The sequence below is a fragment of the Vigna angularis genome, chromosome 11 (genome assembly GCF_016808095.1).
Source record: "Vigna angularis cultivar LongXiaoDou No.4 chromosome 11, ASM1680809v1, whole genome shotgun sequence".
NCBI classification, from domain to species: domain Eukaryota; kingdom Viridiplantae; phylum Streptophyta; class Magnoliopsida; order Fabales; family Fabaceae; genus Vigna; species Vigna angularis.
In genome coordinates this window covers 3544230-3561679 of record NC_068980.1, presented here as the reverse complement: position 1 = coordinate 3561679, position 17450 = coordinate 3544230, and the positions used below count along the sequence as shown (strand labels likewise).

The following is a 17450-nucleotide window of genomic DNA, read 5'->3' as shown; positions in this document are numbered from 1 at the left end:
TGTATGTACTACTAATGGTAAACATCTGTAAAACCTATTGGTCTCCGGATAAGGTTGTTTTTCGGTCTTTTTTTTAATCTTTCATAATAATAATAACAAAAAATGTGACAGTGGTGTTCAAAGAAAGAAGCGGAGATTAGTGGGTGGCGTGATGTGCGGGCTTGATGAGAGTAGGTGAATCCCCCAACGACATGATTTATTATATAAATCATACTAGTGTCACACGTCAACCAAGAATGATCAAAATCAAAATACTTTTATTTTTAGACCAGAGTAAATACAGTACAATATACACTTCTTACTTTTTATCCCAGTTGCAAATAACATTCTTAGACTCTCTGTCAGTATATTTTACATGTATGTATAATGTATAAATAAACAATTCAAGGGTACGTATTACAGTAGGATCTGAAGTTCTCCTTTTCATTTCCCTTTCAATTAAACAAGTATAATAATCACGTAATTGAAAGAAGTTGTAAATGGTGATTGGGAGATAAGAGACAAGAAATTCAACAGAAAAAGCAGGAACACAATACACACTTAAGAAGAGTGAATGGTGGACCCTCTCTTCTCCTCAATCATCGCTCCGCTCTCAGTGCCCTTTAACTATGCCTACGTGGTCCACCTAAACCCAATGCACATGCATGCATAAATACCTCCTTTTAACTAACCTTAGGATTATAATCTTTATAATCTCTATAATCTCTATCAGTAAATTAATATGTATAATCTTTATATCACTCATGTAAAGATTTATTGCATACCACTCTTCCCTTTAAGGTATATATTCTTATCACTAAATATGAAAAACACTTCATTTTCCTCACAGCCTAATTCTTCAACTTTTCTTTAGTTATGATAAGAGCTTGTAGATAATTGTCAATCTATAATAATAAGTACACGCTTTTCTTTTGTTAACTTTAATCAAAAAGTTTGTTTTATATCAGCACCAGCTAATTGGCATTACACTTATTTAATATTGAGAATAAACCAGCTTTGATGTCACGAGCACTGCTATTTGGTCCTTGATCCTTTCTACTTTCGAAGAAAACTATTATTAGCTATGCAAACCATAGGAATAGGGAGGGTTGTTTAAAATAGCTGCATTTGTATTATTAACTAAATAAATTGGATAGTTAGTAGCATTGGATACCCCAAATATGAAAAGCTGATTGATTGATGAGGAACAGTTTACTGTTTATGCCCTATATTTCGTTAAGTTCATCATTTGATTCCTCTTTTTGGAACATTCTTGTGTTGTCAAAGTTTATAAACATGTCTCACTTGAAAATGGAGGGAAATTTTGTTCTGATGAGCAAAACCAGCAAATTCAAGTAAAACTGAAATCAAACTGAAAAGGCTCAAGTATGATACGAGTAACTAGTAATTGTTCCATATATGTCTGCTGATGACAGAAACTCCTACACCATACTTTAGAGACATTTTTTCACAATTAGAAGTTAAGTTGTGAGGCAGAACATATGCACAACCACGTACGACACTTTAGAACCCTATTTTCCCCTAGCCCACGTCATATTTTTACAAGCCTCACGTTGTCCATAACAAAACTAGGTTAGATTTTTGTGTAGACCCTTTAAGCATGAAAAGGGAATCCAAACATTGTCAACAAGGATATTGCTTTCCACTTTTCAGTAGTCAATTAATGTTGCTTACTGATAATAATTTGGAGGAAAAACATGCATGTACCTAAATTCAAATTATGTAAACGATATTTTGTCATGTGGAAATATATGATCAGTAGGTAAGTAATTAAGTGAATGTGGAAACAAACAGTGAAGTCACTACATTGAGCACATATGTGTGGACTTGTGTTTAGTCAATCATGAATCATCAAGCAACATGGTGTGGGGGCACAGATAGCAGTATGATTAGAGTGATCAACTTTACAAAAACCCTTTAAGGCGAGAATTTCACCTCTATAGTGTAATTAATTGCCTTTATCTTTGGTCCTTCCATGTGAGACTTCCAACCATATACGTCTAACTGTGAGAGACTTACATCATGTAATGCATGATATTATGCAGATGGGTTATTCTTTGCTGAGAAAAAAATGGAGCAGTGCTAAATTCACGCTGTTGTGATTATGCACACTCCAATGCTTTTTACCAAGAAATTAATAAATTCGTAAAGAAAGCAAATGGCATTGAACGTTGACCTTAGTAATCTGAGATCTTCTCGTTATTCTCTTCGTTTTGTTCTTATTGTATTTGTCAGCAATACCATGTTATTATATTTTACTCAAGTTAATGTCCCAATGCAGTATCTTATGAAATATTAAAAGTTGTGACTGCGTATGAAGCAGAGTACCGTGTACGACGGGAATCGCTTTGTCAATATGTTTTTCGAGCGTTTCTCGTTGGACGCTATCCATGATTGACATTAACTTGTTGGGTTTAACTGGGGACTTGGTAATCGTGTAACCGGTCTGAGTTTAAAGCGGAGAGGAAGAACTGTTTAATCTCGTGTCTCTGATTCCTTTCACGTATGGATTGTACAACATCAGGACAAAACTTTTTCATATAAAATCATCAGAAAACAGGATCTCAGTTGAAAATATGCAGCCAATGATTTTTCTTTATTTTGATGCAATGCATTTTAAAATGCAAACTGAACTGATTCAAGATTAATCAATTGAGTTGTTCCTGTATTCTGAACCAAATTATAGTAAATAAATTAGCTATTTGGAGAGAAAAAACAAACCGAATTGAAAAGTAATTTGTTGGAATGGAATCAAACAAATATCTTGGTTCAGTTCATTATTGAGAATGGTTGAACATTTTAATTCCTAGTTTAGTTCAGTTCATTGGTAAATTTTGCTTAAGATTCTATCTCAACAACCCCAATACTGACATGGACATGTATCTAAAATTCAAATTAAATTATCTTAACATGAAGGATTTTTTTACGTTAGAGAGTCACTTCTGTAGTAAATTTTTTTATAAATTACGAACAAATCTCACGATCTTAAAAGAAGAAGTCGTGTAAGGATGCACGACTTTTACACTGACACATTCTTAAAAGTGAAGTCATATGAGATACACGACTTCAAGTTTGAAATTATCACCCCACTTCACCTTTAAAAATGTGTCAATACAGAAATCGTGTCCTTTCTATACGATTTCTTCGTTTGAAGTCGGGTGTGGCACGACTTGTCTTATTTATAAAGATTTTAGGTAACATGCACATGGTTTTGCCTATAAACATAAAAAAAAATCCTAACATGCAGAGACATGAAATGGTTGAGGAGTTGTGTTTTGAATTAACAGAAGGACTTATTAGGTGGGATAGTGGGAATATGAAACCTGACCACTTTTATTTGCTGACTTTAATTTGTTTTTCACTTTTAGAACGGAGTATTTTTCACGTTAGGTGATCTTTTTGGCCTTCACTTTCCACACCATATTCTTAATACAGAGAATGGACTAGAGAACGGGGAACATTTGGTGCCACCATTTTAGGCTTAATTGCTGGGGGAACACACCATGCTTTTGATTTATTTGGTCATCGATGACCAAATGCACTCCTCCACAACGAGCTTTACCCTTTTAATTTGAAAGCAACACTATAGTGGTTGGTTTGGTAGTAAATAGATTCATTCTCTTAAACTAAAATATTTAAATGCTTGGAATAAAGTTAGTCAACGAGTCTCCATTTCCCATAAGCATCTTGACCTAAAGTTTTTCAAATTAACATATAAATTTAGACCCGGAGGTAGCCTAATCTAACACCTTCTCTCTGTGAATGGTGTGGATGCAACTTGGAACAACACCATTGTCTTGCACATGCTCTTTGTGACTGAGAGCAAAGATAGTCCAAAAGATTGCATGTGGTGTGGTGATTGGTGTGAATGTGTGATGAAAAATAGACCAAAATCCACACTATTCACTAACGTAGAGAAGATGGGTTGCCCCCACCAACTTGCGAATGTTGAGTTACTCTCTACAAGTTTATCCATTTCCATCCCTATCAACAATCTTCCTTCCATGTGATATTTAATATAAAGCTAAGAATATGCATTCATTCTTGTCAAAATTTGTGGCTGGGCTGTGACCCAAGGATAGTAAATACACACCTTTACTTTTTGCTTAATACTACTTTTTAAGAACTAAACTCTGTCATTATATTTTATAGTTGACTTCAGTAAATTTCAAAACTTAAAACTTGGCCACAGTTAAAAAACCACATTATGGGATTGTTCTTGCTTTTGTTTACAGGACCCCATCTTGTTGTTCTGGAATGATTTGCTTCACTTGGAATGAATGTACAGTACGAGGGAAGGATAGACAACAGATAGAGGGGATCGATACCGGTTTCTCAAAAAAGAGGAGACAACATTGTCAGTCAAATCGACAAACTCATTCATTACACCTTAAATTAAGTAAACAACGTTTTTCTACAATGGATGTGCCACCGTTTCACTGAAAAAATACTTATAATTTGCTGAGAAATAAAGTAATGTATATAATATACCTATAAGATCTTTCATAACTTTTTCTTTTGAACGTGAAATTATAGAAGTTTAAGCACTAGTGAAAGTACTTTGACTAAAAAAACTATTTTTTCATAACTGGGATATATATGAACACTAATTTATTATGTATATCAGATTTATGCAACAATAAATAAAAGAACAAAGTAAAGATTCACATTTGTATGTTTCAAAAAATGCATTATGTTCATTTTGAAGCACATTGGTGATGCAAGGTCAATCACCCAACTTGGTAGTATAACAGAAACTATGATTGGAAGTTGGTGCTGTGTCAACTCCCATCCAACAAAATTATAATTGAGAATTTATTTACATGAACACATACCATAGTAATTCAGATTTATCCCCTTTAATTTCTCCTTCAGGAAGGAAACAATTTGTGCCTGACTACCACTTTCATCTGCTCTGTCAACTTTGCCAAGATTGCCTTCAAAATGAATTTATACTGAAAAACCAAGCAAGAAGGTTGAACATGTATAACATTGATGATGTCGTAGAGTAGATGTATGTAACTGAATATGGCTTGCATGCAGATGTAGTAATCATATTCATAAAACTTGCCCTGCGTTCAACGTTAGAATATTTTAAGTTTTCTCTTAAGCTCATTGCAATAATTTACAAGCTTCGTGTTCTAATCCCACAGAAGCACCATGTCACACTGTCTATACTTTTTCTTTGTTTCTCCTTTTGGGGTTCCTAAGATCATGGAGCAAGTAACTTCCGTCTTTATGGTCTTCTCCGTATTCCTAACTACCATTGTCGAAAGGACCAACTACCATACCACCATATTTAACTACTGGTTATAACATGCGAGAGGGGGGCCACGGAATTAGGAAAGGAGATTTGAGGTGATATCAGAAAGAGAAATGCTTTAGCATCTACCCTACAAAGCATCAATGGTCCTTTCTTCTTACCAGGACTCACAAATTCTCCCAATCCAACCGTAAAAAAATTAGGTGGCACATCAGAAACTCTTAAAGAACTTACCCTATTATGACAAGAGAGTTGAACTACTAATAATTGTTCACATTGTTTCAGCAAGCAGTTGAAACAATCATAACACTTCATTTATTCAAGGCATCAAACAGGAACCCTGCAACCTGGCTAAGCCAATGGGTAATAGTACTCAGACTTCTAAATGATCTTTTATAACCTAACAGAAACCTACCCTTTTTAACTTGATTTAAAAAAAAAAAAAACTGAAGATTAAAAGCATAAATTTGATGTTATTTTCAGTTTAAAAAAATTAAAAGTTTATAAAAATTAAGAAAATTATAGCTTTTTATTTTCATCTTATGGCACCTGTCCTCCAAGTAAAAAAGAAAAACAAATCTTTTCAAACATAATAGGAACTAAATAAGTACTCAAGACATTGAAGGCTATATTGGGATGTTTCTTTCTGCAACCCATGACCTTTTTACCACCTTCCATTTAACTCTTACATTCTACAAATTAATTTTGAACTGCATAGGTGGTGTGTAATGTCGGAAATTAGTGTGGTAAGATATAGATCATAAAGCTTTGACCACTTCTTTTACCCCCAACAAAAGGGAGAAAACAATTCAGATTCATTTGTCAATTATCATTTTCATTATTTGGTCAGTGTACTGGATTTTCTCTAACCAGTGTTGGTCAGATGATGCCTTAGCATTTAAAGGAAATAAAAATTAGAGATATCACAGCATCAAATGTCAAAGGATATGAATATTTGAAGATTTCGGATGTCTGGCAAATAATAGAATAGTTAGATTAGCACTATTTAACGAAAAGAACTTACATGAAACAAAAGCCAAACCTAAATCTAAATTATGCATTTTTTTTTCTACAATCAATCCATTTGACAACATTTACTACATCTGAGAAGTATTTTTGCTACTTTAATAAAATATAACTTCCTCTCCTTCTGTTACAAAAGAATACTAGCACATTCTAAGATGGAAAAGCAGTGGCAAGAATATACTAGTGATGGCGGTCATAATTTCTCTGTATCTGTAAGTATGATCATATACACAAGTTGCTGAAGCCATTTGCTTTAAGAAATGTCACTTTGGCACGAGTGATCTATGAATTGCAAAGTTGAGAACATATCTGTTGTTGAGCATCCGTCGAGGTAGCATTTGAAAGAGGAAAAATGTTACTTTTCCCATTGCTCAAGCATGTTATGTTAAGCTGGTTTCCCATCTGGGTTGACTGCAGCATTGCATCAGAAAACATCAGTATCAAGACCAACCAACTTAGGTATAGGAAACACATTGTAAGCAATCTTCTTAAGATAATGTACTTGAATTCTCAGGCATTATATTTTGCCAACAAAATCATATAATTTCTTTTAACACAGCCACATAACTAATTCCATTAGCTTCTGCTATAGGAAGCTGCATGGATGCCATATACACCATGAAAGGGCACTAACCTCACAATAAAATTGTTGTGTTTTGCAGCTCCATTTTGAGGTAGGGACACAGCTTAAGTAATGACACCATGAGCAGTGGTCATTCAAGTTAACACTTCGAAGAAGCAAAACCAGCCCAGTAACAAGCCTGTCAAAATATGGAACGCTCAGATTTGAGGGCATCGTGTGATAAATCAAATTGCAGAGGTAAACAATAAGAAAAGTAGCACTTCTCAATCCATAAGATTTAACTAATATATCATTGTAGCATGAATTTATAAATATTTCCCAGGAAGAAAAATAATGCAATTAGATCACCAATGTTCAAAACAAAAAGAAAGAAAATAAATGAAAAAAAAACTTACCCAGCAATAAGTAGTACGAAGGATATGAGCCACAGTACATACTGATAAGGTTTGTGCTTGTATCTCACTGGAGGTCCAGCATGTCCAAAGCTAGAATTCCTGCGTCTGTGTCTACTACTAACCCATTTGAACTGGGGGCGAATCAAAAAGATAAACCCAAGAAGAAAGCCAGAGAAAAATCCTCCAATATGAGCAAAATTGTCCACATGTGGAAGAATTCCAACAGCTAAATTGATTACAACGATGACTATGAGAGTCAATAAAGCTGCCAACTGCAAAATAATACAAGCATGGAATGCAGAAGAAATAAAATGTCAGTTATACAAAGACAACGGCGTATTGCTTATTAGAAAGCATGCACTATTGAATAAAAAACATTTATATAATCGTTTACCTTGTTAGCATATATTGTCCAATTTATCAACAGCTCTGATAGCATGCCCCCTAGTAAACCAAATAATGCACCAGAAGCACCAACAGAGATGCCTTCTGGTATGAACAGAGCAGACAGCAAACTCCCTCCAAAACCAGATATCACATACAGAAATCCAATCCTAACTACAAAGGACGAGCAAAGTATATATTACAATCTGAAACTGGGATAGTTGCTAAACTCAGTCAAGTTTCTTGACTTCAAGAACATTTATGCAATAAACCCTTATAAAGTTATAATGTGATTTTGTTTTTCTTGTCATGAAAAAAGAGAAGGAAATTATATAATGGGACAATGCAAAGATAATTACCAGAACCATACCAAATCCAAATTCTTGTTCAAGGCGAATTCCAATAAAAACAAGACTTAACATGTTGGCGAACACGTGAACAACCCCACCATGCAACCATATACAAGAGAAGAGGCGCCAGACCTGGTGTTTATGAACCACTTTATCCACTTCAAGAGCACCCATCTTCCCTAATCTAAACATTTGTTTTTAAAATTTAAAAAAAAAAAGTCAATAGCAGAATAAAAACAGCTCCAACCCAACAAATATGGATATATATATACCGACATGGTAACATGAACAAAACTAGTTATATTATCCATTACTGATTGTAACAAAATGTATGCCAGATGATTAAAGTAAAAAAAATGTGATTTTAGGTGAATGGAGAAACGAGAACTGACGTGGTGGAAGAAGGGCCTAAGAGAGGGTTCTCTTTAAGAGGCTGAAAAGAGAATCTTCCAAGGAAAGAGGCAACGCATGAAGAGCTACCAGTGAAGGAATGCTTAGGGCAATCGTTTATGTACATGGTGACGATGAAGACGACAATGTTGGCCACCACGAACGTGGGTACGAGCCAGGGGAACCAGCGCCTAAAGAGGCTGAAGTTGTGATCGTCGACGGCGGGGGGATTCGGCGGCGACGGTAAGGGACTCCGGGCGGGGGTGTCGCGGCGCGGATGGACCTTGACCTCGACGTTTGTAGAAGATGGGTCGCTTCCCATCATGTTACTCCTCGTCGACCCTTTGGCAAAAGATTGGAACTTTTTATCTAATGCATTGGAATGATTAAGATTTAGGGGTTTGGGAGTTAGCGAACGGAATCCAACATGGGGCAACGAGGCAAGTTATGAAATGGGTGGTTGGGTGTTCTTGATTCGCATGGTCTTGTTTCTTGCTTTGTTTCTTTTAAGCCAATTTTCTAACCAATGCCACCAACTATACCAATCTCTTCCTCATTTCTTCAACCTTTTATATTTTTAATTATTATTTTTCGTCTTAATAAAGGTATAATATGTTGTACTGTGAGATTGTTTATGTGATTTTTTTTTTCTTTTTTTTAATTGATTAATTGATGTGACCCTTGATTTGGATCTAGTCATATAAAATGGCACATGCTTCACTCGTTTTTAATTCGAGACTATGGAAATTTTAATATAATTTATTCAACATTTTTATTTTTGGACACCTTACTTTATAGGCCATAATAATAAGATTATGGGTTGAATTTTATAATAATGTAAAATTTTAAACACTAAATCTTAAATAAAATATTGACAATAAAAATAAAAATTATTTGTATTTTATAAATATATTATTCCCTTAGCAACTAAATAAAATATGAATTTTATAACATCTTGTATTAGAGTAAAAAAATAGTCTTTTTAATAGAATGGAAGTTACTTAAAATAAATTAGAACTTTATAGAATAATACTTGTACAAAATATGGCAAAAACATGGCTATGCTTTAGAAGGTAATTAAGCATTCTAAATAAGACCATTAAAAAGGTTTTGTTTTTCATTCTGCTTTAAGATTTATTTATAAAAATGTAATTCATTACCTTTTAAATGTGTTATTATTTCAATATTGCAAAGTAAATTGGGTTGAATTTTTCTATTCAACTACTTAAATAAGAAACAATTTTATTTTTTAAAAAGTTTATTCGTATAAGTTTTAAGAGGTCAATCTTTAAATTTGAAAGCCGAAAATATCAATTCAATATCACATAAAATCAATAAAAACAAACACTTTGAATTGCATCTATTAAAATTATGTATCTCCTAATTTTGGTTTTTTTTTATCATTTTGAGGTAGTTTAAAAAAAAAACTTAGGACAAATCGCATTAAATTGGCGTAATTTTATAAAAAATAAATCATATTCCGTTAAGACAAATTTATTTTAATTAAAATAAAATCATGTCAAATTAAGACGTGATTATACAAAAGTTGAAGCCATTACAATTTGAAATAATTTTTATGTTTTACATAAATATATTAAAATTACATGATATTATAGTGATTTTGATTTTTTTTTATGGAAAATATTGAAACCATTTCATTTGACGACTTCATTTCAATTAAAATAAAATCTTTTTTTTAGTATGAGAAGACAAATCCAAATTCAAATTTCTTTTAATTTTTTTATTTCACCAAAATAGTAACCCCTAATTTCAATCTAACTATTGTAAATAAATGTGTACTTCTTGCTAATACCCATAAAAACATTAAATAACATAATTATATGATCTGCATATAAAAGAATAAAATCATAATAATACTATTTTAAATTGTGAATTTCATTTTTATTTTAAAAATAAAGAAATATAGTGAATATTTTAATGATAAAAAGATAATAAGTAGAAAATGAAAACTACACATATTATAGAAAAAGCGTAAAAATGGCCAAAGAACTAATTTTTGAATAGAAATATTTTCTTTATAAATGCAAAAGATTCATCAATTTTGAAAGAAAGTATAAGTTAAGAGAAATACTCAATTATTAATTTTTAATAATGTATTTCCTTTTATTATAATAATAATTTAAATATATATTAAAGAAGTAAAACCAATTAAAAAATAATAAATAAAATCTATATTTATGTTACTTTTCATTTATTTATATTTGGTTTATCTTATTTCAATTATGAAAAGTTGACAACAAAAGCTGAAAAAAAAAAACTACACAGCAAACCTTTCATCCTTACATGTGCGAAAATGCAAAGAAAAGTTCATCTTTCTAAACGTTATAACAACTTATACATAAAGTAATATCATAATCAAATAAAAAATTAAATAAAATACAATAAAATATTTGTTTATTTTAACATAATAAATAATTAAATATATAACTATAAATAATAATTAAATATTAAATATAACTAAATTAATCAATTTAAATTTTGATATTTTTAATATATTCTTATTTTAAAAATTATTTATTTACAAATGGTTCTCTATATGTATTAATATTTAACTAAATATACTCTATTACATCAATTAAATCTATCAGAAACTTTCATTTCACTCTCTATCCTCTAAATACACCATTAAGACAAATCACTCTACTTTCTATTTTCTTCTTTTGTAAATAAATTAAAAAATAGAGAGAATAAAATAATAATTTAATCTATAAAAAATTGGTTAACAGAATCTGGTTATTTTAACGGTAGATCCTAACGTTTGGTGTAAGTATAATATTTAGTGTTTCTTACAAGAAACAAAAATGTTGGCACAATGCGACATATGGGAAATAATTATTATTAGGTGAGATGTTGACTCAAGTCCAAATGTTTTTTAGAAGTAGATTACGCAAAAAAACATAAACGTTTTCATACTGTAATATTATTTTATTAAAAAGTAAAATATTTAAATTTCATTTTTTATACTAATTTATATAATTTAACAAATTATTTTTTATGTGGTGTTTTAGCCAAAATAAAATACGGAGATCCAGAATTAAAATATCCATTTTTTTATCTTTTTTAACTTTCCTCTTAAATTTATTCTATTTATTAATAAATATACTAATTTAATATTATAAAACTAATCTAAATATTTTAATAATATTATTTTAATTCGTTCATTAAATATATATATATATATATATATATATATATATATATATATATATATATATATATATATATATATATATATATATATAAATATGATATGGATAAAAGGAAAGATTGATGAGAAAATTGGATCAGACTTGATTCTTACCTCTATATATTATACAACTTTTTTAGTTTTTTTTAAAACTTAATTAATAATCTACGTTTACATTTAGTCCTACTGTTTATTTTTTATTCTTATAAAAAAAATTATTTATTAAATCATGATACATTTAAATATAGTCCACTTGATCGTTGAATTGACATGATTGACGCTTGAAAAATATCATATGTGAAATATTTTTTAAAACGAGATGTCAAAATCTAGAAGATATTAAACCTTTTTAAATATATCACTTTAAGAGAATGATTAAATTAACTTTGTTTAAAATATATTAGGAGTCATAAAAAAATTGTAAAAACCAAAATAAATCATAAATTTAAATATAAAAGAACAATTATTAATTAATCCATAATTTAGTGTGAAATTTTTAATTTATATATATATATATATATATATATATATATATATATATATATATATATATATTTCTAAGATTACTCTTATATTTGAGTTTAATAAGAGGTTTGATCGCTAACAGGATCCTCTAATTGTCTCTGAATATCTAAACGTATTATTCAAATGAATCTAATGGTATTTTTTCCGGACATAAAATGTAGAATTTTGATCGATTGAAAAATGTAGACATAAATCTTATGTTGATTCATATAGTTTGTTACAGCTTATGTTGTTGTGGCAAACACGTGTTTATTTATAGTTACGTAACGGAAAAAAAAAGGGTCGAAGAATGTTGCACGCATCCTTGGAGCATTCTAATTTCAAAAGCAATCCCTGCATTGTATTCGAAGCAATGGGTTGAGTTGCACTGCTCAATTAACTCTCCAACCACAACATTCTCATTCTTTTCTTTCTCATTCATTTTCTTTATATATTTTCAGCTTAGAAAAAAGGGATTCAACACTCTTTTTTTTCACTCGTTGGCCTGTATCATTGATTATAATTTTTAATATTCATTAATTACAATTATACACGGTGATTAAAACAACAGTTTTAACACTCAAGGCTTCCATTTGAATTACATATGTTGAATTTTCGTTTATTTAAAATTTAACTCAATTTACAATTATAACATTTAGACCATATTGGAAGGATAATATCTACTTTGAGTAAAGTTTTCGTTTATTATTGATGAATATATTTTTTTATTAGAAAATAAAAATGGAATACATATCAAACAAAAATCTGGTAAAATATTGTTAAACATGAAAACTAGCTATTACTTTCTATATAAGATAATAAAAAATTATTGTATAAATATATAAAGTGTTATGTATTTTATGAGATTGAAACCATGTGGATATTATATTTCTATATAAATATTTCCTTTACAGTGTTAACTTATAATTAGATCCTCTCAACTTCTTATAATAAGATTAATACGTGTGATAAAATATTAGATGAAGAAGTTAGGATTAGTAAAATCCATGAAAAGTTTTGATTATGGAACTTAGGTTTGTTTAGGTAAAAAAAAGTTCACAAAGTTATTATAAATAACATTGTTCATGAGATAAAAATTACATATATGCATACTTAATATGAGTGTCAAAGTGTATTTGTTAGAATCTTGATCGTTCATATATTGAAGAACACGAGAAGAAGATATCATCTTAGCTTTTGTAGTCAACCAATCGAACACATCTCATATTCATAAAAATACGAGTTAAGAAGTGTTTCTTGTAGATACCTCTTACAAGTACATTTTAACCATGTAATAACATTTTACACTTACTGTGAGATCGATATTCACTCAAATTACATGGTGTTTACTAAGAATATGGTCAAACAACTACAGTAAGATCATCTAATAACAATACTAACAAGATGACTTTACTGATGGAATTTCAAAAATAGTTTTTGAAGTTGAAAAGTGCAATTGAAGATACCAACACCGAAGATGTCATAAGCCAAAATAACAGATGGAGAATAAAGTGGAAAGTTAACAATGTACTAACCAACATACCAACTCAAACGATGAATACCATGATGACAACGTTAGAATGTGTCAACATCCCTTTATGGATGGAATTGTGGAAACTCTATTACGGCCAACTAGAAGGTCCTTACTTTGGACTTGTATGATAGAAGCACAACACATATATGCATGCATATGTCACGCAAGTCAACATTTATATACTCAATGACACCATATTTTCCCAACTCTTTCCCACTTCACTCAAGGTGACAATTTTAAGATTGTTCACTAGACTTTCTCATTTTTTCCATCAATTGCTTTAACACCTTAATAATCTATTTTGACACACCAAAACCTCTGTAGTCCTAGTCAACATTAGGCAAGGAAAATGGAGAATCCTTACATACTTTTGTGAAAATATTTGAAAATATAGCCTTTATATTTGCAACATGAACCATGAGGTAGCTTTAGAGTGTACGATAACAACGCTAAAATCGAAAACCTTTAAAAGGAGTTCATAAAATAAATATGCATATAATCTAGATGAGTAAATAAAAACAAATAAATTTACACAAATTAAGAGTTTAAAAAACTTTAAGAATAAAGTAGGACTAAAACCAACTTGATGCAAAAAATTACCTAACTAAGTATTTAATCTAATATATATATATATATATATATATATATATATATATATATATATATATATATATATATATATTATTTTATATAAATATTTTTTTAATATCAAGTTATTTGATACTTTGAAATTTCCTTAACCACAAAAACAAACTCAAGACAATTTTAAAATAACTTAAATTATTATTTAATTAATTAAATAAATTTTTTTACAAACAACTCAATTTATATATTAAGTTTTATCTATATACAATTATTTTATTTTTTACACATTTTATTTATAATTTTATTATAAGTAATAGTAATTTTAAACTAAAATGATTACATTTTCATTTTTAATTGACCTTTAATTTAAATTTAATTATTTTTTAAATTAAAAAGATTATTTTACTATTTTATTCTTTTAAATTATTATTTTTTTAAGTCAAATTAATTATTTTACTATTTTATTCTTTTAAATTATTATTTATTTAAGTTCAGTCTCTTTTTAAAACTTGAATTAATTGTTACATTAAGAAAATAAAGTATAAAAACTTAATAAAGTTTAGGAACAGTAGCATGAAAGCGTTTGTAGTCCAACGGTTAGGATAATTGCCTTCCAAGCAATAGACCCGGGTTCGACTCCCGGCAAACGCAGCGATTGTTCGTCTTTTTCTCACGCTATCTTTTTCTTTTTTCTACATAGAAAAGACAAAGAACAAAAGTGGACGAACGAGATTCATAGATTTGGGGACGAAACCAAATCCAACTAGTGACGCAATCTCATGAATTCGGATCTCTGTCTCTATATTTATGTGGTTGGGCTCTCTCTGTTCTGTTTCATTTCCTATTTTCTATTTTAAACCTTAACGAAGTGAACGGTGATGGGAGGCGCGTGTAGCAGCAACGCCTTCAGCGCGGTGCAATTAACTATATCGTCCACCCGCAGCAGCAGATTCAGAAGCAACCGTACCGTTTCTTTGTTCTCCGTTCGAGCCTGCGACGACCCTCCTCGTGGGCCATCCTGCATATACGTTGGCCCCCTCCACACCGCCACCAAAGAAACCCTCGAAGCTCTTTACTCTCAGGTCACGCGTCTTTTCAATTCATCATTTTTCAGTCTCAATTTCACTTATCCATTAATGTAATCACCACAGAAGAATCATTAACTATGCAACTATTCAAGGGCTAATGCAACGAACTTGGATTGTTTATAGGCGCGGGATGCGTATTACAGTGGAGAGCCTTTGATACTCGATGACATGTTTGATAGAGTAGAGGTGTCCGTCTATCTGTCTTTCTTCAATTCACCACTCAACATTGCGTTACGCACTTAAGTCTCTTAATTATATATTAACTCGTCTTATGGAAACAGTTGAAGCTTAAGTGGTATGGTTCTAAGTCAGTTGTCAAGTACCCTCGGTGCAGTATCCGGAGGCATTCCACATATGCTGATTCTGATGTAACTTTCTTCTTCAATTTCCTTATTTCAATTATCATCAAGTTTTGGTTTTCAATGTGTTCTTAATTGAAGTTAAGAATGTATTGAACAGTTACGTTTGTGTGTGGTGTGATGTATTTATGTTGAATGTTTTGGATATAAGGACAATTTTTGTGTGGTTAAAATGTTGAGGTTCCCCTGCCTTCCTTTTTTGTTCTCTTGGTTTCTCCACTTGAATTATATTGAGTGACTGTGGATGTAGGGCAGGAAGATATTTCTATGGCTTTTGCATTAGCAAGTTTATGGTCCCTGTTTCTTGCACTTGGCTGTTCAGCTTGTGTTTGGCCTATATTGTACACTGTTAGCACAGCTTATCAAAAAGCATTCGACTCGGGAGGATTGTCGTATGGTAGTCAAGCATCAGGAGTAGGACTTCTTTTTGTGTTCAACGGCATTATCCTCACAACACTCGGTTTGGTCATTGGCTACCCAGTTGCTTCAGCTTCAGGTAAAAATCATTTCCGAAATTGAACTCAAACACTAGTTCAAATTAAATGACAAACCCTTTAATTTAGTTAAATACAACAGTTAGTGGTGCCTTGTGTACTTTTAACATTTTCCCTAATTAGAATCAGACTTATATTTCAAAAACTTTGCTGATATTTAATGTAAACATTTATTACGTGAATTGCTACGATTAAACTCTAATTCTAATTAAAAAAATGTTATACACCTTAGGAAGGAACTGAGTGTAAATTTTACCGTTTTGCTAACTATTATTTCAACATGGCTGTTTCTGTATTTATATGTAACTAATTGCTTATTTCCACAGTTAAGGTGCTTCAAGGCCTGTGGAGGGGTGATTTAGCGGCACTGAAGGGTTCATGTCCAAATTGTGGAGAAGAGGTCAGTCACTGAGTTATATACGTAGACTCCCACAGTGACTGTCATATAGGTGTCTTGTTTCTTGCTTGACTGAGTGGTCCTCTTTGTCCAGCTAGAGAAGCACTGTTTAATATTTATACTTCACTTAAATCATTCTCACGGTATTGAATTCATTTTCTTTAAGGTATTTGCATTTGTGAGAACGGACAAGGGTAATTACTCACCTCATAGAGCAGATTGTCATGTGTGTGAATGCTTATTGGAATTTCGCACCAAATTTGAGGTAATAAAATAGATTCTTTTTACTTCTTGCATAAGACTGTAAAATTAGACCGCGATTCAATTCTCCTTTTTATGAGTAGAGAAAATAAAAACGTGACAATGTAAACAAGAGTTGCAGGTGTTTTGCTCTTTGCATGACCAACGGTGTTGTTATTTTGCAGCAATCGGATTTAAGATTAGGTAGACAGTGGGTTTATGGGCGTATTTACCTCGTTCGAAGATCCCGGCGCCAGAGAGAGCCGTAAATTTTCTTCCCATCAGGGGCTTATATGATTGTGAATATCAATTAGCTATTAAGGAATGGATAAAACCACACTCTGTTCAGTTCTTAGTCCAGAACATTTTTGTTAGAACTCAGAAGCCATCTTGTAAAACTCTCATGAAGGAAACATTTGACATGTCAATGGGTGGACACCTAATTTCTTCGATTTGAGGGCGTGTTAATGTTAAAGATTTTTCTATTAAATGTAACTTTAGTTTTATTTATTGTTCTTACCAATGGAGACTATCTAGACAAGCTGTTGCGAAGGTGAAGATCCTTTACGCAGAGCTATGAGATTAGTTCTTCTGAGGGGATTGTTTTAACAACGAAAGAAGGTTTATCTTGAAAACATTTTTCAATGTTC

The 17450-nt window shown here is 31.1% G+C and overlaps 2 protein-coding genes and 1 non-coding gene across 3 annotated transcripts; 2 read left to right on the top strand and 1 right to left on the bottom strand.

Annotated features, from left to right (window-relative positions):
* Positions 1-6288: 6288 nt before the first annotated feature.
* On the bottom strand, positions 6289-8910 carry LOC108333332 (RHOMBOID-like protein 1). The gene is made up of 6 exons (XM_017568745.2): positions 8394-8910; positions 8022-8185; positions 7662-7825; positions 7268-7539; positions 6924-7050; positions 6289-6700 (listed from the first exon to the last, which is right to left on the bottom strand). Exons 1-6 carry the CDS (start codon positions 8714-8716, stop codon positions 6572-6574), a joined length of 1179 nt encoding a protein of 392 aa, XP_017424234.1. The 5' UTR covers positions 8717-8910; the 3' UTR covers positions 6289-6571.
* Positions 8911-14801: 5891 nt separating this feature from the next.
* Positions 14802-14873, top strand: TRNAG-UCC (transfer RNA glycine (anticodon UCC)). Its single transcript has one exon. It is a non-coding gene; the product is annotated as a tRNA-Gly (tRNA).
* Position 14874: 1 nt separating this feature from the next.
* Positions 14875-17292, top strand: LOC108333144 (PGR5-like protein 1B, chloroplastic). The gene is made up of 7 exons (XM_017568491.2): positions 14875-15304; positions 15434-15496; positions 15592-15678; positions 15925-16165; positions 16490-16563; positions 16727-16825; positions 16986-17292. The coding sequence occupies exons 1-7, from the start codon at positions 15101-15103 to the stop codon at positions 17067-17069; spliced, it is 852 nt and encodes a 283-aa protein (XP_017423980.1). The 5' UTR covers positions 14875-15100; the 3' UTR covers positions 17070-17292.
* The last annotated feature ends 158 nt before the right edge of the window (positions 17293-17450 follow it).

Excerpts from the sequence above, each read along its gene's own strand:
- LOC108333332 (XM_017568745.2), bottom strand. The coding sequence starts at position 8,716 with ATGATGGGAAGCGACCCATCTTCTACAAACGTCGAGGTCAAGGTCCAT. Across the intron at positions 7,826-8,021 it reads TGAACAAGAATTTGGATTTG|TTAGGATTGGATTTCTGTAT; the intron begins GTATGGTTCTGG and ends CGTCCTTTGTAG. Across the intron at positions 7,051-7,267 it reads TTCGTACTACTTATTGCTGG|GCTTGTTACTGGGCTGGTTT; the intron begins GTAAGTTTTTTT and ends ATATTTTGACAG.
- LOC108333144 (XM_017568491.2), top strand. The coding sequence starts at position 15,101 with ATGGGAGGCGCGTGTAGCAGCAACGCCTTCAGCGCGGTGCAATTAACT. Across the intron at positions 15,679-15,924 it reads CCACATATGCTGATTCTGAT|GAAGATATTTCTATGGCTTT; the intron begins GTAACTTTCTTC and ends GATGTAGGGCAG. Across the intron at positions 16,166-16,489 it reads CCCAGTTGCTTCAGCTTCAG|TTAAGGTGCTTCAAGGCCTG; the intron begins GTAAAAATCATT and ends TTATTTCCACAG.